At 49.0% G+C, this 24,090-nt stretch overlaps 1 protein-coding gene across 2 annotated transcripts in view; it reads right to left on the reverse strand.

Moving 5' to 3' along the window:
• RBM19 (RNA binding motif protein 19) overlaps nt 1-24,090 on the reverse strand; it is an 85,093-nt gene that overhangs the window by 55,355 nt on the left and 5,648 nt on the right. For both annotated transcript variants that reach the window (XM_076352747.1, XM_076352746.1), the window contains exons 9-21: nt 23,668-23,739; nt 22,758-22,958; nt 21,768-21,898; nt 21,255-21,376; nt 20,392-20,488; nt 19,755-19,865; nt 19,058-19,258; nt 18,360-18,477; nt 15,635-15,792; nt 14,275-14,335; nt 12,473-12,552; nt 11,166-11,221; nt 9,626-9,742 (exon numbers count right to left, since the gene is read on the reverse strand). In XM_076352747.1, the coding sequence (XP_076208862.1) occupies nt 9,626-9,742; nt 11,166-11,221; nt 12,473-12,552; nt 14,275-14,335; nt 15,635-15,792; nt 18,360-18,477; nt 19,058-19,258; nt 19,755-19,865; nt 20,392-20,488; nt 21,255-21,376; nt 21,768-21,898; nt 22,758-22,958; nt 23,668-23,739 (1,525 nt within the window). The remainder of the gene's footprint in view (nt 1-9,625; nt 9,743-11,165; nt 11,222-12,472; nt 12,553-14,274; nt 14,336-15,634; nt 15,793-18,359; nt 18,478-19,057; nt 19,259-19,754; nt 19,866-20,391; nt 20,489-21,254; nt 21,377-21,767; nt 21,899-22,757; nt 22,959-23,667; nt 23,740-24,090) is intronic.

A 24,090-nucleotide genomic window follows, 5' to 3' on the forward strand; every position in this document is an offset into this window, starting at 1 on the left:
GCTGATGAGCAACGGAGTCTGTGCGTAAAACCAATTAAGTTCCATCGGGAGGTTCGGCTTGGTGCCCTGGTGGGAGACGCTTCGGCAAGAGTCAGAAGGAAGCAGCCTAGAAAGTCCCTTCCTTCGCATTGGACAACTGGACTGCGCAAAAGCAGGCAGACAAAAACCCCTCGGCAGAGGTTTCGGGCGAGCAGAAAAGGGGACCTGTGGGTATAGAGTACGTGGAGCGTAGAAGAGGGGAAAAAAGTATAAAAATCAAGTAGGGCAATGAAAATTCAAGACAGGGAAAGAGGTGTGCTGAAAAATCTTCCCTCTGCTCTTGGGAAGATCCACCTTTTAAAGCAACCCTGTCAAGGTAACACAGAGTTAAACATTTCCTTATCTATGTTAAACACCTTTATGATTCAAACTGAAAAACAGCACTGAAAACCTATTTCACTCTCCCCCGCCCCGTGGCTCATTTTGGATAGTCAAATTAAAGTGGCCAGTTACATTTCTGGTCTCTGAATATCAGCCCAACGTTGCTGTGTTTGTGTTTCCAGCACATAAGGAAAAGGCTTGAAGAAGGACCAAAAAAACAAAATAAAAAATGTTTAATTTATGCTTTTTGAGATAGTAAGAGAGAGAAACCAGCCCAGCAGATCCCTGTATTCTCATCCGGAGCTCTCAGCTCACGAGGCCGGTGCGCATACCTGCAAGTTGCTGCCCAGAAAAGCACCTGCACCCTGCACTTCCCTGTGCACCGCTCCCGGGCACCTGCAATTTGGACACGGGAGCACACAAGGATTAGTAAATCCCCTGTGCTAAGCCGGGCTGTAAGGATGCACCTGGGGTAGGCTGTGCAGGAGAACAAGGTCGCACACAATCCAAATGCGTTAGAAGAGTGGATGGCACAGGGGGATCTGGGGGTCCAGCCTAAGGGGCAAGGACTTAAATCTTCCAACAGTCCCCAGCAAAGGGAGAAAATGGGGTGGTAACAGAGACCAAGGGCAGGAGGAGAGCCAGGTTATGCAGTGGGATCACAGGGGAGACCACAGCAGCCCGACACAACGGCACTGCAGCCAGGACGTGGTGCAAACACCAGCTCCGAGTCTGCTGGAAGGCTGCAGGGAGGAGACGCTGCCAGGGACGCTGGAGGGCAGGGGAAACGTAATAGCAGAGAAACTCCATCTCCCCCTTGCAAGACCAAAAAAACCACTAAAAGCCACCAGTGGGGCAGAGCTCCTTGGCCAGGCAGCGGGGAGCAATCAACCAGCTTCCTAACCACGCCAAAGAAAACATTTTTTGCAAGTGCCTTTGAACTAGGTGGGCAGAGGGGGCCCACACAGCAGGCAGGTGAGAGGGTGCTGTGGTTTATTAACTCTATCCCTGCCAAAACCAGGACAGAGGGGCAAGAGCTGCACTGGGAGCACCAGGGTGGAAAGCTTCAACCCAGAGCAGCATCCTGCAGCCCCCCGGGCCAGACGCGCTCCTCCTCAGACGCTCGGCAGCCCAAGGCACAGACCTCGCATCCTAATTAGGAAGCTGAAATCCAGCATTAACACAAAGCACCACATCAGCTGCTGGCATCATCGGAAGCTGGTTGCATTTACATCTCCTGAGGATGTGGCCTTGAACCGGCTCACTGATGCTCCTTCCAACGCGTGCAGCCCTGCAGTGCTCCGAGCACAGGTTTGCACCATGGTTTTGGGAAGCCACCTTTAAGACGGGAGCCAGACATGATTATCCCTAGGGACAGACCAAAACAGGGCATAAGCACTGTCAGCATGGGAATCCACCCGTATGCTGAAGACACCAGCACACATACATGTACCTATGCATGCCCTCGGATGCAGACTGCCACTGGGGAAGCTGCCCAGGCTCTGCCTGTAACCTCAGGGCACTTGATGGCCTGGAGCTGCTCGCACGTGGTGGCCCGGGCTGCCCCGCTGTTAGCACGCTCATTTGCCCGTGGCTTTGCCATCTCATCTGAGCTCCACGTGCAATTAGGAAGGCATACCAGACAAAGCAAGGGCTTGATATAGCCACAGCCACTGGAGACCACCCAGGCGAACTCACGTTCCCAGCTAACCACCGTCACTTGCCACCCAACAGCTCGACACCGGGCAGGGTATGAGCTTTCAGCACAGGAGACCCACACTGCCACCAACCTGAAAGCTTCAGCCAACTCAAACTAGGCTTCCCCGGCCAGGCGTTCAGCCTGGAGATGGCTTTGAAGATCACAAGGAAGGGCCAGTCACATTTTTAAACCACCTGTTTGTTTCCTCGAGAACACAATACGGCGATCCCACTCAACACCAAACCAAACTCAAGAGGCATCATTACTGCTGTCAGCACTCAAATGTGTAATGAGACATGTTCCAGTTCTTGCTCCTAAAACTGTTTTTGACAGGTTTCCACCTGAATGCGTGCCTCCCGGCAAGATACACGTTCCACAGTCCTTCCACGTGCTGGCACCAATGTCCCAATTCACAGGGAAAGCCAGAAAGCTAGGACCAACACCGACCTGACAGACGGGTGCAGAGCGCACGCCGATGCCAGCTGCTTCCCCGCGGTCCTTCTGCTTGTGCAGACTCATTTTTGTACACCCCCTTCAAGCACAGGCTCGCAAGCACGGTACCCTGGGACAAGCAAAGGTGTGAGTATTGCAGAGGAGCTGGCAGCTCAGTTCTGCACAAATACCTTCTGGCAGGGCACAGCCCCGCTACTGTTGCGTCTGAGCGCTTGTTTTAATACACTTATTCTCCCAGTCCTTCTCAGGAGTTCTGTCCGTTCTCTCTGGTGCCACAGCCCCAATCCACAAAGGTCGTTAAGTGAGTGATCAATACTGGCCTGATTAACACGAGCAAAGACTTGAGCAAGGTATCCAGGCTGGATCCCACAGGACCAGGCTCTCCCCTCTCATCTGCAGATTGCTCCAGTACAGGATTCTGTTCATCTGACTCCACGCCAAGCAACAAGGGAGGTTGCTGGGCCACAGGCACCAGACCGCGGAAGACCGAGAGGCTCTTCCCTTGGCAGAAGTAGCCTCCTGGGGAGAAGGGGTGCCATGCTGCTCGGGGGGACACCTCTGCATTCACTGGTAAGGGAGCAGAAGCTGTTAGCTTTAAACCAGTAACTACACACAGGTAGGACAAGAGACATTTAGGTGGCAGGCTCTGCTCATCACCCAAACAGCGACCCCCCTCTTTTCCGAGTCCTTCAGACTGGATCTAGCTGCAGACTGACAGTTGGACCGTCTTGATAAAATGACTCAGAAATGCAGCTTAATCTGTTCACGGGTATAACCCAGATGAACCGGGAATGAACCCAACAGTGGTTTCTACCACAAGAAAGGGTTGACGATCTGCTCCGCTTCCTTCCACCAGTACTGTAGCCCAGCGTGCCCAACGCCTGCGCATCCAGCAACTCTGCCCTGTCCCCCCTACCCCTCAAATAATATTCTCAGTATTTTATCTATGTCAGGTTAGTTTTGTTTTGATTGTAAAGGGCTAAGAGCATAATAAATTGGAAGTTTTATAGCCCTGTGAATCACAGTCATGTTTGCAATGCGCATGCCCTTACCTAGACTCTGTAGGGTGCTGGAGGGAGTTTCCAGCTGTTGAACAGTGGAGAAAGATCTGCACTTTGGCTTTTCACAGGAGGGCACAGTGCACGCTGGGGGACATCACTCCCAGCAGACAGTAAGGAGCTAAGCAGGCCATTTGGCCAGGAGGAGATGTCTCACCCTAGGAGAGATCTACTGATGTGGTCGGACGGCAGAAGGAACAGGCAGACCAGTGCACCCATGGTTACTGGGCATCACTGAGCGTGTCCACCATCTCCAGACCGGACCTCCAGCAGGGGCTCAGCAGCTCCTGGGGCTTGTCCCCAACATCCGACCCACCAGCTTCATCTCGCCTGGCTGCAGTTGCGCAGCCCCTGCCCTACCCCCAGCAGACCCTTACACCACGAGGAGGTGCTCACTGTGACTTCTGCAGCTCCCCCCACATTCATGGACCATCTCACTGCAGGGGAAAAGTATGGAGAGAAAAATTTTAAGCAGCTAAGAGGAAGCAGCAATGGATTTCAAAACATTTCTAGCACAACACCTAGGCTTTTAAAAGCAAAAGCACCACTTGCAGAGTAAACTGACCTTAGACTGTTCAGCAAGCGATGCTTGCAGCACTGTGCATCCTAGGGCTGTTTGCACGGAATATTCTAATTAATACTGCCCAGCACTTGTTTAACAAACTCACATGTTTATGAAGGGACTAATTTTTTTTCTCCTCTGCCTTTCGGTAGCAAAGATTTCCACAGCTTCAACAAGGCAGCGTTACTCTGGGAAGGAGAAATTGTCTCCAGTCATGTAGACTCCATTACTGGGAGAAAGGTGTGAACAGCAAGCATGTCTGGCAGACGGATTCATTATACCACCGTGTCCTTTATAATGGGAAATGAAAAGCCCATTCTGATAACTACACTTTATTATAATAGGTCAGAAGAAGTGAAAGGCATCATCTTATAAAATTAACTTCATAAAGACTGCCTTTAAAAAAAAAAATCTCTGCCAGTTTATCCACCGTATCTTTCTTCAGAGATTTTTCTTGTTCTAGAAGAGACACGACTCCAAGTCTTGTCCCACTGGCTGTCTTCACTTTTACCCTCTATCAGAGGGAATAGATCCGTTTTCTCCTAATCAGTCCCAGGCACTTTTTTTGCCAGATGCAATAAATGCCATGTCTTTGTCAAGACGGAGAAAATAGTCAGCAAAGTAGTTAAAATTAAAAGAGACACTCACCCCCAAAGGTCTTCCTAAGCAGCAGCATTACTTACTTTATAGGAAAGTCAGAATATGGAGATAAATGCACCCGATAACCTGTTCTGTGCTCTGGCATACCTTTCAATTGCTTTTTCTGCTAGCTGCTTCTCCAGTCAAACTGAAGTCCAGTGTCTCAGCTGATAATAATTTTATGATTTTACAGCTTTACACAACGTGTTTGAATTCAGTTCCTACAGGTGAAAGGCAAGGGATGGCCAGACGGACATTAAAACACCTTCCACGCTCACAGTGCTGACATCTGATCTCGCTCTGAATTTTGAGGGTTAGGGTCTACCGCAACTAATTGGCAGAGGAGGGCTGGAAGTGATGGTCGTTGCAATTTTAGGAGAATTTATAGATGCAGACCCAACGATAAGTTCTCAGATATATTTTGCAAAGAAAAGAGGAAACAATGCCAGCCCCAAAACATGCGACTTGAGATGCCACTCTAATAACTGCTTCTTTCAGTAGTATAAGCATAAGGTACATCAAAGTCTAGGCAGACTTTCTACAGTATCTATCCCTCAGGTTGCATTTGATTGGGTAGAAATCTTTAAGAAGTCTTTTTCTAAATCTAATCGTTCCCCCTTTGGGGAAAATAAAACATACATCTCCTTGAAATGTTATATGCCAACTGCAAAACAGCCTTATTTTTAATATTCATGAAAGTTGGTGCAGAGAGGGGGAAGGAGGATGGAAGAGGATGCTATGAAACAAATAGTTCATTGAAACTTCCAATGAAGGCTGTATGGATCTAATGTGATAGATTTTAAAGGAGTCTAATTTTCAGAAATTGCCAGAGCTCCAATCTGTGAAAATGTGGCCTTTCACAGAACTCCAATTCAGCTTGCCACATCTAGAGTTCCTTTTGAAAAAAAATCTTGCCACAAAAGCCCCCCAATTTGGTAGCAAAAATTAGCAGCCTTCATGGGATATCAATCCCTTTGCCTCTCCTCCCCTAACTATGGCTCTTTGGAAAGAACTAAGGACGATTTGTCTTTTGTTATTTTTCCAGGTAGTAAAGATAAGAGTAGAATCTAATAAAGAACAAAAATGGGGGGGAAAAAACCACGCATGCCCACAAAAGCTAAATCTTCACACCTAGCCCAAAAACAGCCCCTATAACTGAAAAGCATTTCTCCCTCTGAAGAAAATAACACCTATCGGGTCTCAAAAAAACACCCAACAAAAAAAAACAACAATCCCCTGACCATGCAAGAGAGGCTAACACCTCCAGCAGAAGATGGCAAGACACGCTCTGAACCAGCGCCGCACACCCCAAAGCCATCGGGTCCGGTGTGGAAGGTGGGCAGCACCTAAGGCAAATGGCACCCTGCAACAAGACATTTATTTTGCAGGTGGAGGACTTTAGCTGATAACCAGAGCATTCATGACTCCCGTTCAGAGAAAATTAAGCACCACCTTTCTCCAGCCCAAGAATTAGAACTCAATATCCCCAAACTCCAAAATTAAAAGAAACACATTTGCTTTGAATCTCCTGCAAACTATGAGCTTGGGGAAAAATCAATTTGAATTTTACACCCACTCACAGACCTTTCCCAAGGGACTGGCTGGCCTCCTTCCTCCCAGGGATCCACCTCGCCGCCGGGGACGGGCAGGAGGAAACTCCTGGGGAACGCGGCTCCCCAAACCTGCTGGTTGGTGCTCATGATGCGGAGGACACGTGCGGTCGTGCGATGGGAAGCAGGCGTGTCACCAACCGCTTCCAAACCACAGCGAGGTCCAGCCCAGAGGACGGCACAGAGCCTTTCCCCGTAGTTTGCAGAGATCGCTCGAAGCAGCTGGGGAAGGGCAACAGCAAGGGAGGGCGCATGCAAGACAGCCACGGTCTACCTTTGACTGCTGTAAGAACATGAACGATGGTGCAGGGCAAGTCTAAGCGTTTAAGTGATGGATCCATAAACAACGATATTAAAAAGATCCATTAAAATGATATTGTAAAGACAACCAGGGCAGAATTTCCTGAACTGCCAGTGCTGAGCAGCACAGGTACAACAGCTTTCAAAATTCGCTATTCAAAACACCCAACTCCCTTGTTTTGCTGTTCCAGTGCCATTAACACGTACTGTGGGTCCATTTAAAAAGGAAGACACAGCTCCTTGAGCTGATACACGTTTCCAAAACATGGAAATACTTGTCTGGGGAAATATATAGATATATTTGGAAATATATATTTGCATAATATATGTATTTGGGGTAATATATACACACACTTTTTAATACATATATATATATATAGTGTGTGTGTGTGTATGTATATTTATTTATTAATTTTTCTCCTGCCCAGGCAATTGAGAAAAGAAGAAAGCAAGCACAGAAGGAAGCAGGTTGGGAGACTGCAGGGCTGGACAGTGGCTTTTGAGCGTGTGAAACAACAGAGGAGATGCTCGCCCTGCAAAGCCTCCCACCTCCGTGGGCCCGGGGCTGCTGCCCTGCATGGCGATGCCCGGCAGCGTGGCCCGGTGGTCCCCAGGCCGGCGGTCCCCGGCGCCGTGGTCCCCAGCCAGCCTTTCCTGGGCAGGCTAAGAGTGCCCCCTGCAGCCCTGTCGTCCATGCTGCCTCCGCTGCCAAGCAATTGTTCGCGATTTCAAATAAATAAATAACGAAATACAAATAAGACAGGTTCCTAAATGCAGAAAGAGCTAAAAGCTCCAGAGCAAAGCCATCTGATTTAAAACCACAAAAAAGCAATCTAGGAGGATGAAGTGTTTAGTAGCGCTCTGTCATGCCCGATTTTAGCCACTCTGAAGGGAAGAAGGGATGGCAGGGGCGGAGGGAGGATTGTGGGTCCCCCCCCAAGCTGCTGGCTTTTGTTTTGAGGATAAAAAAAACACATCTCTGAATATCCTAGGTAAATGAAACGGATGTTCATGCATCGCTCAGAGAATGCTGTCAACAGCGCGCGCGGCTAGAAGCTGCACGTTCCTTGCAATATTAATCAGACTGCTCCTCCGCCCCCCCTCTCCACAGCGCTAAGGTGCTAGACAAGACAGGAGGAAAAAACATACCAAAACCTCCCCACAGTCTCTGCTGGGCTTGTCTATCCTCATGATAGCCTCCAGCTATCAAGGAGCCTCCCAGCTCCTTGAACTTAACCCAGGGCCCTAGAAGGCAAATAGATCCCCCTGGTTTTGTTTACTCCAGCTTTACAAAGGTCATGTCTGCAGCCACACAGTGTTGGGGTTCACATTAGCAGTGCCCCACGTGCTAAGAAAACTCAGTGCGGTAACTTGGAAGTCCAGGTTTTATGCCCTGTTTCAGTAGGGCCTCCGAGGGCAGCGTTGACATGAAAGCACCCAAGCTGCACAGCACAAGCAAGAAAAACCTTTCGCTCTTCTATAGGGATCTTTACATTGTGCCTACCATCACCCTTCCAGCAATGTCTGTCCAAGAGCCAAGTCACGGTCTGCGTCCAGTTAAATCCCTAGAGCCCACCCCAAAACAGTGTTACAACATAGAGTTTTCCTCACCACCTTACACCTTGCAAGGAAACAGCTTACCAGCCACGCGGGAACCACTGTCCTTACCTGTGGTCAAGCCAGGAGAACATCACACGCTAATAAAGTAAGCGGAATTCACTGTACGTAGGGAAATGCATAATTTCCCCGGCAATGAACAGATCACCGCCCTGCAGCTCCTCGCAAGGCGGTTTTCACTGCACGGTCTGGGGAGGTTTCAAAGGGTTAAGTGATTCCTCAACTCGGTCCCCTTGGAAAGAAATGCCCCAGCCCTGACCAGACGACAGCGCCTGTCTTTTGCTTAGACAGACCCACACAGAAAAGCCACCTCCTAACACAGTACTTCACCGTGCCCTGCAGATGTGAGCTATCACCCTTATTTCGCAGATGAGAAAAACTGATGGGCAGAGCTGGACGCCGATTCCCTCAAATTCCTTCTGCAAGCCAGCAGCGGAGCAGGGACCATGGCCTGGGTCAACGAGCAAAAGATTCTCGTCCTGGGAGCAGAAAAGATGCTGCATTTTACAAAGTTTCACCTCTTTTCCAGGATGCATTACAAGGCTTAACGAGTCACTGCACAAAAGCCTGAGGATGCAAATAAAACAGAGATCAGCCGGCACACAGAAGAATGCAGGGCTGGGATCCTAAAATCCCTATTCAATGCTCAGCACTATCCCAGGCAGGTCTCACGGCTGACAAGGTTATTTTTTGCCAGAGAGGGTATTACAAGCAGCACAGTCCCACATCCTTACAGACACAGGGCTGCCAACCACAGGGCAACAGCCCACCGACTATGCGAGGCAGACACAGTGAAACACTCGTGGAAAGGAAAGCAAGGTGTAAAGTGCTCCCTCCACGACGGGAAGGAGCTACACCATCACGTGGGCAAGACAGACGGAGGAGGGAGCCAGCCCCAGCTAAAACCTTTCACACCAGCTGTCTGCAGCGGCTCCCAGTGCTCAGGCGTGCTGAGCATCAGGAAAGCTGCTGCACGCCTTTAAGGCACGAGGAAAAAAAATATCCAACGCTATGTCATTTACTCGACAGGCGGGGAGATCTCCAAGCCCCGCGGACGTCTGCTGCACGGTGATGGGCCGCCGGGTCTGACAGCTCACAGTGGCTCCAGCCAAAACGCTGGCTTATGGGATCTCTGTCTCACCAGCAGAATTTCTATACTGGTATAACCTGCCAAGCCATTTGTATTTACACTCAGTAAAAGGCTTGCTTACTTCCACAAAAAAACCAAAACTCGTAATATTTACAATCCGACAGCAAGATCGCATACGAAAATCATACCGGCTCCAACCCGGAGCACTCCGCAGACCAACAGAAAGCGCTTTCCTACCTGAAGAGTTCCCTGATTTCCCTGACGGTGGCCTGGAACGGGATGTTTCGGACCAAGATCTTGGAAGTCGTCTGCTTCTTGACGGTTTGTTTCTTTCGGGACGATTTCACAGTGGGCCTATGAAGTCAACAGAAAGTTGAAAGAAAAATCAGCCAGCTAGCTCACATCGATATCCTCACTGGCACCTTACTGGCGACAATGGAAATGTCACACAGTACGCCGAGAAGGAATGAATTTAAGTGATTTAAATCCTGCATCTGAAAATCAAAGTTTCCAGCTTGCTGACTGCAACCTCAGTTAAGGTTAGGCAGCAGGCCTGGACTCACATTTGCCACTAACTTTTCTTTTGACATCAAATCTTGTCCATTCAAATTGTCAGGAGAACGTACTGTTTGATATATTAAAAAAATAGCTTAATGTAAACTAATTTTGATTCTTTTTCTTACTGGCTTAGAAAACAGCAAATGAAATTTTTTAATAGATTATTAATTACTTTAACTTCAGAACTGTATTGCATTTGGACAAGATAAGCATTTACCTAATACAAAACACAGCAGCTTATTTCACAAAGCAAAGCATTCCGCGTCGTAGGCTGCATACCTACTGAAGGCATTTTAAAAATCAAAATGGATGAAAACGGTTTATTAAAGAATCGAATTACAAAGTGCAGACAGGGAGCTGTCAGACTGCTTCTGGTCCCCAGGGACCAGGTTTTCAAACAAATTTTGACATTTCAGCGATCCCTCCTCCAGTAGGGCTTCCAAAGTGTCTAAAGGACAGTTTTTAGGTGCCAACATTCACCTTCAAACATCTGGATTAATTTTCAACTTTGCACTTAGAAGATTCCGTACTGAATAAAAACTAGGAAGGAAACCCTAAAAAGCAGGACTCTAACTCCAAGTAAATTCATCCAGAAGTAACCGTCTCCTCTGCACCTGACAGCCCAAACAGAAGAAGTTAAATCCAAACTTTTTTTTCAAGCAAGAAAAAAAAACCCACTGTGTTTGTCTTGATTTGATCAGAATTGGCAGCAGAACATTATTCTTAAGCCGCTGTTCTCCCTGATGAACTAGGCTAAAAGATTTCATTACCCAGAGAATATTTGTCTTCCAGAACTCTTTAAACCCGCTGGAACTTGGGCTATCAGTGGATTTTGCAATGTTGACCAAACTGTCACCAAAGCGGAGGTTTTAGAGGAGTCTCTTCCTTGAGTGTGGAAGAAAACTCAAGTGCCTGGTTCTCACTTTGGGCTCATTTTTGGGGTCCCACTACTGCACACTGCTTCGGGATTTTAACTGGAAATACGTCATTTAGTGAGCAAACACCTTCGCATCAGCTATTCATCGTTTCTTTTTTCTTTTCACTAAGACTGACTAAAGTGACCGAGTAAAGCACAACAAAGGCTGATGTGTTCAACAGTCAGAGCACTACCCATCACATCCCTCGTGATGCAGAGATGCTAGCTAAGAAATTAAGAACCTACCAAGCATTACTGCAGCTTAAATGTAACCATGTTACAGAGGTGAGACATAAGCTTTACCTGACAGCTCTCTCCGAGATTTTCACTTCCAGCTTATGGCCATCTACAGAGCAGCCCTAGAAGTTAAAACAAAGAAACAACAACAATTAAAAAAAAAAATAAAAATCAAAGTCACAACAGCTTCCAGGATACAAGCACAGCATTTCACATCTTGCTCTTTCCCATATATTCTTCCCCTTTTCCCTGCCAAAGTTTTTCTCTGTTGAACGTCACTCATGCAAGGCAAGGCTTCTGATATGAGGTTGGAGACAGCTTGACTGACTGAAGCAGCAGCCAACATCCCCGATCTAGCTGTCCATCAACCTCAGCTCTGCCACTAAACTGGCAAAGATGAGTCACATCACTGCCCTGGGCTACAGTTTCCTCTCCCTCTAGACTGCAAACTCTTCAAGGCAGTGACCGTCTTATTATTTGTTCCGGAATGAGCCAAGGATGTCTCATTGGCCATCAGTAGCCAATACCGCAAGGAAGTCTTCTATCTCTTGCTTCCTGCGCCTCAAAGAATTTCCTGCAGTTCAGCACCGAAAACAAGCAGCCTCTTGCCTTATCAGCCCTGACAGGGGACACGTCGCGCAAAGGCACTACACCAGGATCCTGGAGCCCTGCTGCCTGCTCCCTCCACAAAATACCCATTTTCCTGCTTGCTTTCTTTCCCCGGCTTCTGCCTTTCAAAAGGATGGAGAACACATATCTATCCCAAGACTACCTAGGCTGTGGAATGTGAAATGACCACCCGTTGAAGGTGGGACTCATAGATTGTGGTCACTGAACATGCACAGATTACACAGAGTAATTCCTTCACATCTGCCTAGAAAGGGATCACTCACTGTTCCAGAAGCAGAGGGAATGATTTATTCCTTCGAAGTGCAGCCAAACCCTGTGGCATGTGTCATGGGGAAGGCAGGAGGCTAGAAGACCCTGAAGCAACAGCAGATTCACAGAGGGTAGAGCTGAACTCTGCAGCACTAAGCACTAAGCAGTATTTATTCTCACTGCGAGTAGAGGCCTGGGTCTCCGACACCGCTGCAAAGGGAACCTTGCAGAATAAACTCATTAAATTTCAATCATTGCACATTTTCTGCCACCTCCGTATTGGATCAGCGCTAGGAAACACTCTTCTGCATGAGGTCTTGTCCCTTTACACACCCTCTTTCCTCACAAACCTATCCCATTTTAGAGGCTTCTCCATCTGCACAGCGTAACTCACAGCACTGACATCCTCAGCTACATTTTGAACCTCACAGTTCATCCAAGCCTTCACCCACCATCTCTGGAAAGAAATCTGGACCGACAGTGCTTAAGCTTACCTGGAGCCGGCGCAGGGCTTTCTGGGCGCTCTCTGGCTTCTTGTACTCCACAAATCCAAAGCCCATTGAAAGCAAAGTGCCTGTCAGAAGAGAAAGGGGACTCATTAAACTAGCAGGAAACAGTGACGATATTAAGCAGAAGATTTAAAAACAAATCAGAAGCAAGCACTAATTGCCAAAACCGGGGGGACAAAAACTAATACCCCAGGCAAAGGGCCAGCCTGCCCATGCCCTGACTCAGACACTCCTCATGAGCACCCCTTACTGACTTGTTTTGAGCAAGACGCTGCTCTAGAACAGCTTGTTTTGGTGCTGATATCGAAGAGAGAACCAATGTTGCACGCAAAACATTTTTTGCTTTCCATAATGTCAGTGCAACCTCCTTAAATAAAACACTAAGTCTTACAAAACAACCGCCGGTCATACTCAGGGTAAGCGATCCCATTATGGATACACAGACATTTGTTTCTACACAGGACTATTTCCTCATGAGTGAAATGAGACCTTCGTTTGGAAAATGTGCCAACTACCCAGAAATGGGTATGACTTTTGTTGCAGGATGGCAAAATGCAGGTTGCAGTTTGGTCCCCAGAGGAGACCTGCAACCCCTTCAGAAATTCATTTTGGCCAACACTTGACAAGCAGTCAGCTACTGACCACTGCTGGGAGCCGAGCATTTGAGACCTGTTCCAGTTTGGACTGCCGCGTGCTGTATTCCCCGTCATCACCAAGTGCAAGCCCTGCGTTTCATTTGAGAGACAAAGTGCCTTGGGGGTCTGCAAGGCACAAAAGGAGCAATCACTTCCCTAAACCTGGGCAGGCAGCTGCCGGTTCCATGCCAAAGGAGGAGACATCTATTACACTTCCCCGCACAGCAAAGGTTTGCGGCACCCACGGTCACGCCACGCTTCTGAGGAACACACTTTCACATTTTGAGAGCCATAAATAAGGCTGGGTGAGGAAAGGAACAAATCCACAAGCAAAACCATAACGCCCAGTTTCCACCTTCAAAACCTCAGTGGTAGCAGGCTATAGAGATCACCCCACAGTGACAGAAGGGGATCGCTTTGGTAGGTGGTATGAGATCAGCCTAGGCTCAAATGTTGTTCGGTCATGAGCACACCTGCAGCCAGACACATGAGCAGTACTGAAGAGTTTGCTTTATTTCTTTTTCTTTCAGTGAATCCGAGTTTTCAAGCATCCCATGCAAGAGGAGGCCTGTTAAGGCAAAATCCCATAAAGCTGTGCAACTCCCTAGCCTAAAATCCGGAAGGACGACACAGCCCATCTAGCCAGCGCTTGCCTTAAGCAAACTCTTCTCTGTCCAGAAAGCGAGTGCAGTCAACGCAACAGGCATAACCACTCGTCACCGCAGCCTGCTGGGTTCGAATCTGGCAGGCAGAAGGCAAACGAAGCCCACTCAGCACAGTATTCAGCCAGGCATCCTTGAAGATCCCGGATAAAGCATGTCGTGCGCAGGTTTAATCATCGCAGGGCACCGGTTCCTTTCAACTTGCATCCCGCCCTCTTCTGTGATCCTGAAGGAGTTGGTTTCTCTATCCTGATCTCAAGAGAAGGCCACGTCTCCACAAATCCCACAATTAAGCTTAACCTTATAGACTGAACCCCAGGGTATTTTTGGTTGCTGCTTTCAGCCATTTCAACAGGCACACTTCTAGAAATATTAAGGATTTTGCCAAGGAGAACACAAATGCTCAGCCAGATGAATGCTAAAGCAATGCCACACCTGAGCCCTCAGAAACCAGCCGAGGGAAGGAATTGAACAGCAACATCTAGAGTACCTGCTTTGTCTTTCTTCTTGGATATTGTGCAGCTCTTCACAGCTCCCACTTTGGAGAACGTCTGCAAGGAATTTGGACACGTGACTCAGTTCCCTTTGTCACAGGCTTACAACTCAATTCGAGTGACAATGTGGCCCTCTTCCAGAGCCAGGAGCAGACACTCGCAGGCCCACCTCCCCCCAGCGCACACCTGACAAGCAGTCAGTGCAGCTGCGTCTTATAAAATTATTTCTGTACACATATACACCCCACACACACACAGACTTTTAAAGAAATCAATACACAAGTTCCCAGAAATCCTCCACCACTCCTCAGAAACTGCACAGAGGTCTGGGATGGCTCTGGAGGAACACTGCGGATTACAAGACGCCCTCACACCCAGGCGGGGACCTTAGTGGCGGGTGACTCCTGTGATGCCCCTTGAATACGGCTCCTTCCAAAGCCATGCGGGAGGGGCGTCGAGGTAACAGGGGCTGCCCTACAGTGACAAGCCATCTATTCAACTCCTTCATAAAACTGCAGTCAGAAGGCAGAAAAAGAAGAGGGGACAAGTCCCAGTCCTTCTCCGAACATTTACATTTGTCCCCAGACCCAGAAGGAACAGGGTATCTACTAGTACCGCAGTCCCAAGGTGGAGGAGCACGGGTCCAGGATGGACTGACATTGCGCCAACATTCTTGGGCCATGAGATGTGGCTTTTCACATGGCTACAAGAAGTGGCAGAGATGGGAACTCCCAGCTGCTTTTCCCTATTTTGCTATTAATATCCCACATGGCTTTAGAAATGCTACGATCTCTCCCAAGTGTTTTGCTGAGGTAAAGCACAGACAGCTCAATGTTGGTAAAAGCTTAGATGAAAAGCACATCTCGTTGAAATCATCACTTATTTCTTTATTGCCTTAACACCCAAAGCAGTATCACAGCTGCACAAGTGCTTGTCCCAAGGAGAAGCATTACAGAAAGCGTGGGAAACGAGGAGTCTTAAAAGATTTCCTACTGCCTCCACCTGTCCTGGGGTGGAATTAAACCCCATCAAAACTGTTTCAGATACGTTTGTCTTAATTGACACCTGAAACGCCAAAGCAGAGGTTCCCAGTCCCAGTACAGTCCAGTGCTCCCTCATCTCCCGTTAGGGCATACTGGCTGCAATTTACCTCCTTTAAACAGAGGTGGAGAACAGCTTGCCCCTTGCCTTCTGCAGCGGAGCAGAGCCCTTTCTTCCAGCCCATGCTGGGAGTGAGGGTTTTACTCCATCAGGCAACTCAGTTTGGCCCTCAACCACACACTCAACCCCCTCCTGCTCCACCTGAGTGGACCATGCTAAGCAAAACCCAGTCCCCCCTCCTTGCTCACGGCTCACCTCTTTCAGTGTGTCTTCTGTGGTGGCAAAGTTCAGGTTTTTGATGAACAAGGTACACCCGGGAATGCTTTCTTCCTCCTCCTCCTCTTCTTCTTCCTCCTCTTCTTCCTGTGCTGCTGTTTCCTCTGAGCCCTTTATAGCTGTGTCAGTGTCATCACCTGAAACAAGAATAAGCCCAACTTTGTAAGATGTAACAAAACTAAATTTTGGAGGAGCTTGCCCATACCCCAGCTAATAGTTACTACTCCAGCAGGACCAGGCCACTTCTCTGTTGGCTCTCTGTGGGGGGGACACAGACTGAAGCAAGCTCAACACGCAGTATAGGAACACGTCCCCATGAAAATGAAAATATTGCCTATTCTTTGAGTGTAGAAACTCCACAAACCTGCTTCCCCAGCACTCGGACACCCTCACATCAAACCTAGCCAGACACCTGCTGAACTTAGCAAGGGGCCCCAAACTTGCTTGAGCATCCTTCTGCGCTGCTCTGAACCCTCATTCTCTTGTCAATACGTATCCGCAGGATGCGAAATAACGTCCCCATCAGCATGTGAAGGAATATGGTCTGTTAAGCCCAAACACATACTGAAGGGCAATGAAGAACTGCACCCAGCACAGAGGCTGTGGTCTTAGAGGGCTTCACTATAGCATTAACACTTCCAGAGCCATGGATTTATACTCCATGACCCACAAACCTCGCTCAGGTCAACAGCGACGCACGTTATTTTGTACAAATCTTGCTTTGGGATTCTGCAAAGACAAATCTGTAAAAAGAAAACCAAGTAATCAAGCCGCAATTCAGCAGTCAGCGCAACAGCTTCCTCTGGGGCACCCAAGCCCCGCGATGGGGCTGTGAGCCCCTGTCCACAGCTGGGAAGTTAACAGAAACCTGGATACCGTACAGCTGATCAACGGGCAAGTCTGCTGGTATTTCTGGTTGGTCTTAGCAAGGAGGGAGGCTTTGGCAACTGCATTTTGACTCTCTCCATCCATCCATTTCCCTCTCTTCCCAACTCCTAAAATGGCTTAATAATTTCTACTGTACTTAACGCGATGAAGAGGCCTCAAAACTCCTGAGCACGTGCGACAGGGGAGAGGAGAGACCTGTTAGAGCCTGCACCGAAGTGGAGGCCGCAGTGGGACTAGGCCCTTATTAGCCATCAGAGAATACACATGAGCACACACTCTCTCTCTCATCTCCACTGACTTACCAACTCCTTTCCTCGCTAGACCACTTATCTTTTAGAGCAGCTTCAACCCCTACAGCACAGCCGATGCTGTGCTCGGAAGGGGCAAACTATGCATCTCCCTTTGAAATTAACACCCCCCTCGGCGATTTTCCTAGGCTTATTTCTCCCTCATTTCGTACGAGGAGAACCTGCACTGGGCCAGGGGTGCGCAGAGACCCCCCACCTCCATCCCAAGAGCTGTCTTTTGCTACGTGGCTCCATCTGGCTGCCCTCCCTGCCCCCAGCACCACGCAGCCCAAGCCTTTATGGTCCGGTGGTCCATATCAGTTGGTGGTCCAATACCAGCCAGCAGGATATTTGCCAACAAGGCACAGAAAAAAAACCACTGCCTTTGAAGGCAGCTTGTCTGAGGAAAGAGGAGGGAAGAGATTCAGCGAGACAGGGGCGGGATGAAGAGGTGCCTCTGTCTGTAGCTGGCACAATACGACACGGCCACGTGCTGCCGCCTGGGGCCCTTTTGTGAGCGAGGTGTTCACTGCGCATCCCCTCCCTTCCCTCTCCCAGATCCACAAGCTGGCAGCAAAGACCATTATCAGCCCCGAGCAGCCTTCCAGGAGCTCCTGTGCTTAAAGCTCTTTATCTGCAGGTGAGGGTCTCAGTTACTGGGAGATAAAGCGGCCCCCCACCTCCCCCTGGCTCCAGCCTTCCCCTGTGACCCAGGCGCAGAACGGCAGCCCAGGAAGAGGCTTTTCATCAGCTTTTCTCCCCCCTCCCAAACCCTCAGAGTCCTGAAATAGCTTCTAGCAAAACAAACCTACATAAAACCACGCTTCTCCAGCCTCCTCTTTTTCTTTTTTAAAAGGATCTTGAAATGTTTTAAATACACAGGCAAGATTTTATTTTTACAGCCCCTGGGACGGGGAGAAGGAGGGTATACGCAGGGAGGGAAGATCATGTCCTTGCAAGTGGGAGCAGTGGGAAATCACCCAGACAAAGCATACAGTGGGGCTTGACACAAGAGCAGAGAAATATGTGCGGGGACCCACAGCCTGTCACCGGCAAGTCAGCCTCTCCATCCACTGCTGGCCAGTACTCCTGTTGTTGCAGCTTACTTGCAGGGACAGGGACAGTGTCCTTGCACAGTGCACAACCGCACACACGCTCGGGGGGTCAGGTCCACCTTACAGAGAACAGCTACCGCTCTCCCGACGGCTGCTGCCAAGACCAGACTGGACCAAAAATCTTCCCAGAGCTCACGTTAGCCCAGCCCAAACTGGACCTGTGCGCCACGAGCCACACTTCACTGCCCACGCCTCATCCAGGAGGCGAGGAGGGCAGGGACAGGAACGAGCACAATGTTTGTGTGGTACGATCAACTCCTACACCACAGAGCAGGTGATCCTAAGGACCATGCAGAGGACTTTGTGAAGCTGGTTCCATCCCCAAAGGGTCAGGAATATCAGCATTGCCACTTCAGACGTAAAGGAGTGGAGAAACAACCAGAGATACCTCTGTCCCAAAGTCAAAGCTCTTACCAGGTACAGGCCTTGCTTCGCCCTCCTTTTCTGGAGCCTTGGGGGTTTTTTTCTGAGGGGCTGGGCTGAAGAAGACACCCATTGGAGCCCATTCCAGATACAACGGCACAGAATGAAACTGTAAAGAGAACACAGGACACATGAAGAGCAGAGGGTAAGGCCTGAAGAAAAAGCTCTGCTCTCAGCTTTATTTTCCCCTCAAACGTTCTGTTACGGGAAACAGCAGTGGAAAAGCTGAGCAACGTTTTTGGCTGGCTCAACTCTCTTTCACCAAAGGAGAGAGGTCCAGGCCTCACACAGGACCACAGTCTACCATGTGACAACCAGAGGTCGAGGAGCAAGGCCACAGCTAGGCAAAGGGCCTCCAAGGGGGGCTCCAGGCTTCAGCACCACACTCCTGTATTGCGAGAGGTAAAAGAAACCCTCTCCAGGCCACTGAGGCTTTTCTAGATGTGTCACAGCCCCCTCCTCCAGCTTTCTGCAGGTTGAGAGCCCTACTCAGCCACTGCTGCACAAGGATGCACCGGGCATCTCCCTAAATCCAAGAGAGAGAGAGTAACAGCAGTGGCTCTGGGATAACTCACTTCCCTCAAAAGCCCTCTGCCCCTCACATTTGTAGCAAGCACTCCTTTCTGCAGCTTCACAACTAGCCAAGATCCGCATGCTCCAGGCAGCTGCCTGCCCCTCGCCATGCTCACCTTGGAGTAGGCCAGCTTGGTGAACGCCTGCTTGGCCTCAGTTGGCTCCAGGAACTCCACAATAGCCGTGATGCCTCCTTCTGGCAGCAGCACCCGGCCCAGGCTGCCGTGTTTGCCGAAGACGTCCTCCAGCTCCACTGCGCTCGTGCCGGCAGGGAGGTTCTTTACCAGGATCACTGTTTTGCTCCGCTCACCAGCAGCCTGCCACGTTCGGCGGGAGAAGAAAGGGGAGACTGAATTTAAAAAAGCAAACCCCAGTATCTTACTAACTGAAGATTTCAGATCCAACGTGCCATGCTCTCTCACTCCATGTCACCCCTCCAGGATCCAAGAGGGCCAACAGCCATTTAGAAAACACTTCCTATAAGACGCACACCCCGGCACAACCTCCCTGTTCCACAAATGCTCATGTATGGAGGTTTCAGCTCCAGATCCACCCTGGTATAGACACAGGACTCCTTCTCTGCCCACAGCAAGCTGACCATCATGCTATAAGCCGTCATACTATGTATCTCAACCATCTCGAGGGCAGTCGCATTTTCAAATGGGCAGAACATTTCCTAACCCATGCAAGGGTTCAATCCTGCAAGATGCTGAGGATTTAACTACTAATTTCAAAGAGAGCTGAGGACGCTAGGACTAGGCCATCATATAGAAGGGGTAGGTCCACATTGCTGCCTTCAGCTGGGCATCTCACCTGACTGAAGGAATCCAGGCTGACTCCGTTTTCAATGAGGAACCGGCGAATTTCCTGGACCAGCTCGGTTTCTCCCAGAGCGACCCTCACTGCCACGCTGTCTTTACTCTCCTGCAGGCAAGAACATCAGTTGACAATGTGACAAAGCCCAAAAGAGGGAAGCAAAGAGCCTGATCCAGGAAGATGCTGGGCACCTGTTGTTCCTGCTGCTCTCATAAGCGGCTGCAAAGGGAATTTGACACAGAGCTTGAAGGTAAAATGCTCCAGCTCCTCTGAAGCTGCTAGGAGTTTTGCTGTCGGAGTCAGAACGCTTCCCAAGGCAAAATGACATTTCCAGGAAGGATCTGAGCTTTAGGGTGCAAATTCCCAACAACCAGTTATGTAGAAGTGCAAAATGCAGCCACAGAAAAGCAGAGTGGCTGGGGGAGCTGGGAGCATGACTTTGTCTTCCAGTGACAAAGGGATTGTTAGGCTCAGATCCCACAGAGAGGCTACAGCACCACTGATCTCTCAGCCTGTGTGGTGTTTGTGGATACACAGAAGCTTGTGTTGCACAAAAAGACCAGGCAGGCCCTGGGCACGAAGAAACAGATAGGAAAATGATCTCCCATCCCAGCTGATCAATAACCCAACTCACATGATCCAGCACTTGGCTTTTGGAAGCATTGTACTTCTGAGCAATGGCATCAGCCACGGCGTTTGTCCCCACAAACAACGTGTTCCAGTTGTGAGAGCTGGAAAGAGAAAGAAGAGCCAGGTCACACAGTCCCTTCTTCCACCGGTGTCTCTCTATCCAATGGTCCTGGGAAAAAACAGCTTTGAATGCCACCATTAGCAGCCAGGATGAAAAGCTAGAGGGAAAGAAGGGTAGAAGGTCCTTAGAGATGGGTCAGGATAAGGGAGGCCTGACTGGAGAGGCAACAGAAAGGCAGCAGTGCAGGCAGCTTTGCCCTTCTTCCCTAAAGGTCACTGGCCACAGCTCTGCAGTTACAACTGGAAGTTCAGATGTTGGCTCAGAGGAAGACATGGGTTTTTTAACTCGTTTCCTAAAAGCACAAAGCCCGTGCGAGTAAGGTTGCATTCCTTTCCCTTCAAGTTTGAAAGTATTGGCCACTTTCAAACTAATTTGTCACACAGAAAGGTAAGAGTTTTATAAATACAGGTGGCCCAGTAAAGGAGAAAGACCCAACTGATCTGAAACCACTACCCTAAAGAATTACAGCATCAGACCAACTTTTATTAGACGTCAGAGGAATAAACTCATACACAAAGCCATTGAAAAGCATGTTTCTCCCAATTTCTGCTGCTCATTGAGCTACCGGAGCTACCAGGACAGAGGAATCAAGTAGGCAAGAGAGAAAGGAAACAGAAAGCTGCACAGCAAATGCTTTATTGACTTGGGCAATTTACACAGCCCCTGCAAAGACCCCACAGGCATTCCTGCCGCTTGGGAATTTGGCAGGTTGTGTTGTCTTGCTCCGCTACAAGATACCTCTGTACCTGGCACTGTTGGCTTTGTCCTTGGCCTCTTTCTGCTTTTTGTAGGAGGAAGACTCTTCTGCATCTACATCTTCGATCTTTTCCTTTTTGATTGTGGACGGTAAAACATGCATCATTCTACCCTAGAAAAAAAGGAAGAAGAGGTCCAGCAGCTCTGAAATAACCCACAGAAGTTCATGAACTAAACAGAGCGGAGGAAATTTTCTAGCACCTTTCCTAGTCAAGAAGCCTAGGTGGAAGGAGGGAACCTTCATTCCCAAAGGAGACACTACTGCAAGTCAGAGTAGCCACACAACGTGGGAGACTGAGACTCAGATCTCCTTCTCTGCCTCTAGCTCAGATTTTGGTTCAAACCGGGCTACTCCACCAAAAGCGACTGTGTTCCCATACAGCAAGACAGAAGAGACCCAACTTTTTGAGCAAAGCACAGAAGCAAACGCTCGGCCGCATTACTAACAAACATTCCCATCAGCTGCAGTCCAACAGGACGGGAAAACCAATCAGTCACCGTACCTGGAACACTTGGCCATCCATTTCCGCGTAGGCCTTCACCGCATGCTCGGGAATCATATAGGTGATGAAAGCAAATCCTTTGGGTTTCTTGGTCAGTCTGTCTATAGGGAAATGGATCTCCGAGAGGGGTCCTGCAAAAGGCAAGGCCTTACCGTGACACACGTCCTCGCACAGCCATCACATGCTCTGAACTGGCACCTCCCGGCCAAAGCCGGGGAGGAGGGGAGCCAGGGAGGGCAGAGCAGCTCTGGCTATTGCAGAGGGTGTGCGGTGAGCCACCAGCCCGGGTGAGGAGCTGCTGGCTGTAGACTGACAAGGCGGGCCCAGCAAAAGCACCCCAAGTCTGGTTGTGCACCGTGTGGCAGCTCACAGGGCTTTGACACGCGACACAAAGCAGGCAAGCTCTGAGCAGCTGCATTTACCTTCAGTCAGGAATAAAGATTTCCACAACCTAACCCTCCCTCCCCCCCCCAAGACACTCTAATGCCAAGACAACCTTAAATTTGTTCAACTTTGAGCTAGAAAAGGGAAGCTTCAGGCTTCCACCTGACATACCAAACACGAACATGAATTTGGGGTGTATCTCAGAGATTCACCTCTTACCTACAGTATCTAGAAATCTCCTGCGTGACCAGTATTTCATGCAGCAGGTGCTTTTGGTTATCTTCTCCTCATCATCATCCCACTAGGACTCAGAGACTACGCTGACTGGCAAGAGCTTTTACCGTTGCATCAGAGATGCAATGAGAGGGATGAGAGCAGATGCACACTGCAGCACACGCTTCAAGTGAAGGAGCACGGAGCCAGCACCAGTTTCAAAGCCAAGCAGCCACACGTTACCGCACCAGGCAATAAAGACGATGAGAGCTGGTCCGTATCTGAGAGGTGTGCGACACAGAGCTTTGTCAATTCACACCCAGCAAGAAAACCTCTGTGTGCACGAAGGAAAGACGTAGCCCTGCAAGTCCCAGTCCCACAGCAAATACTTACCGTACTTGGAAAAGATCTTCTCCAAGTCCTCCTCAGTGCTAGTAAAGGGAAGGTTCCTGACAAAGAGTCTCCCCGATTCAGACAAGTCCTCTTCTTCCTCATCGTCCCTCTTCCTCCTTTGCCATGGCTGGTTATCAGGTTTTGCTGTAACAGTTTCTTTTGGGGTATTCCCACATCGGAATACCTCAATGCGTCGTCCACCTAATCCACAAGCACACGCAGAAGCACATCAGTTGCTTCCCAAGGCCATGGGCAATCAATATCAATGCGCAAAGAGCCTGGGCTTACAGCAGTGACACAAGCAATTACAACTCCACAAGCTTTGAGCGGAACTCTGCCCGATTTTAAAAAAAAAAAAAAAAAAAAAAAAAAAAGGGTGGGGGCTGCAAGAGATCAGTCTTCATAAAAACCAGGATAACGTTTGCTAGAAAACTCCACAGTCACCCTCCCCTGCGGAGGGCTCCAGCCTTTCTGCCTGTGCCAGTCTAGTCCACAGGCCTCCACATAAACATTCCCATTCTGCAAATGAATTTTGCAAATATAATTCTAGTAGTTCCACTAAGGTCTAGGCCATGAATAGGTTTCAAACACAGGCTTACAGAATGATTTATACAAATCCCCTGCATTATCCCAACCAGATTTAAACAATATCATTTTTATACGAAGAGACAGATACACTTCAAGCACGAGGTCCAAAGAGCAACACGCACAGCTCAGTCACTTGTCAATTCTACGCTGCTCCTGACATGGCACCTGGTTTATCCCGCGTCAGCTGAACGGAGGAAGTCACCCCCACCATCTGCCTGGGAAAAACTAAAACAATGGGAGATACTTCTGCAGTGAACACTTCAGCAGCTGAGCACCCTGCCATCGACATCAGCCACAACAAGAAGGAACAAACAGCCCTTACCTATGTATTCTTTTTTTCGCTTCAAGGCCCTTTGCACTTCTGCTTCACTCTTCAAGTCAACAAAGATATAACCTTGGAGGAAGGAAAGCTTCAACTGAGCATCATGTGGGGAACACGCAACCACTAATTGGCTAATTAAGGGTGAATTGGGCTTTCTTTAATATAGATTCCTATAGATAAAGCATTCAGCTCCCATTAAAGTTTCAGTCCAGCCTGAAAATGGCCATGGCAGACTGGAAGGCTGCCTTTTAAAAGCTTATTCTCTACACGCAAACCAAAGAAGCCCGACTTAACAGCTGAAGTAGGCTTTCACAGGTGTCTCCAAGAGCAAATAAAAGGTGCATCCACTATTAGGCTATGAAAGGAAAACAGCATATAGCAAAGTTCTCTGCCTGCAGCTCTGAGGACCTGCTCCACACTCTT

The sequence above is a fragment of the Aptenodytes patagonicus genome, chromosome 15 (assembly GCF_965638725.1).
Source record: "Aptenodytes patagonicus chromosome 15, bAptPat1.pri.cur, whole genome shotgun sequence".
In the NCBI taxonomy this organism is placed as follows: Eukaryota; Metazoa; Chordata; class Aves; order Sphenisciformes; family Spheniscidae; genus Aptenodytes; species Aptenodytes patagonicus.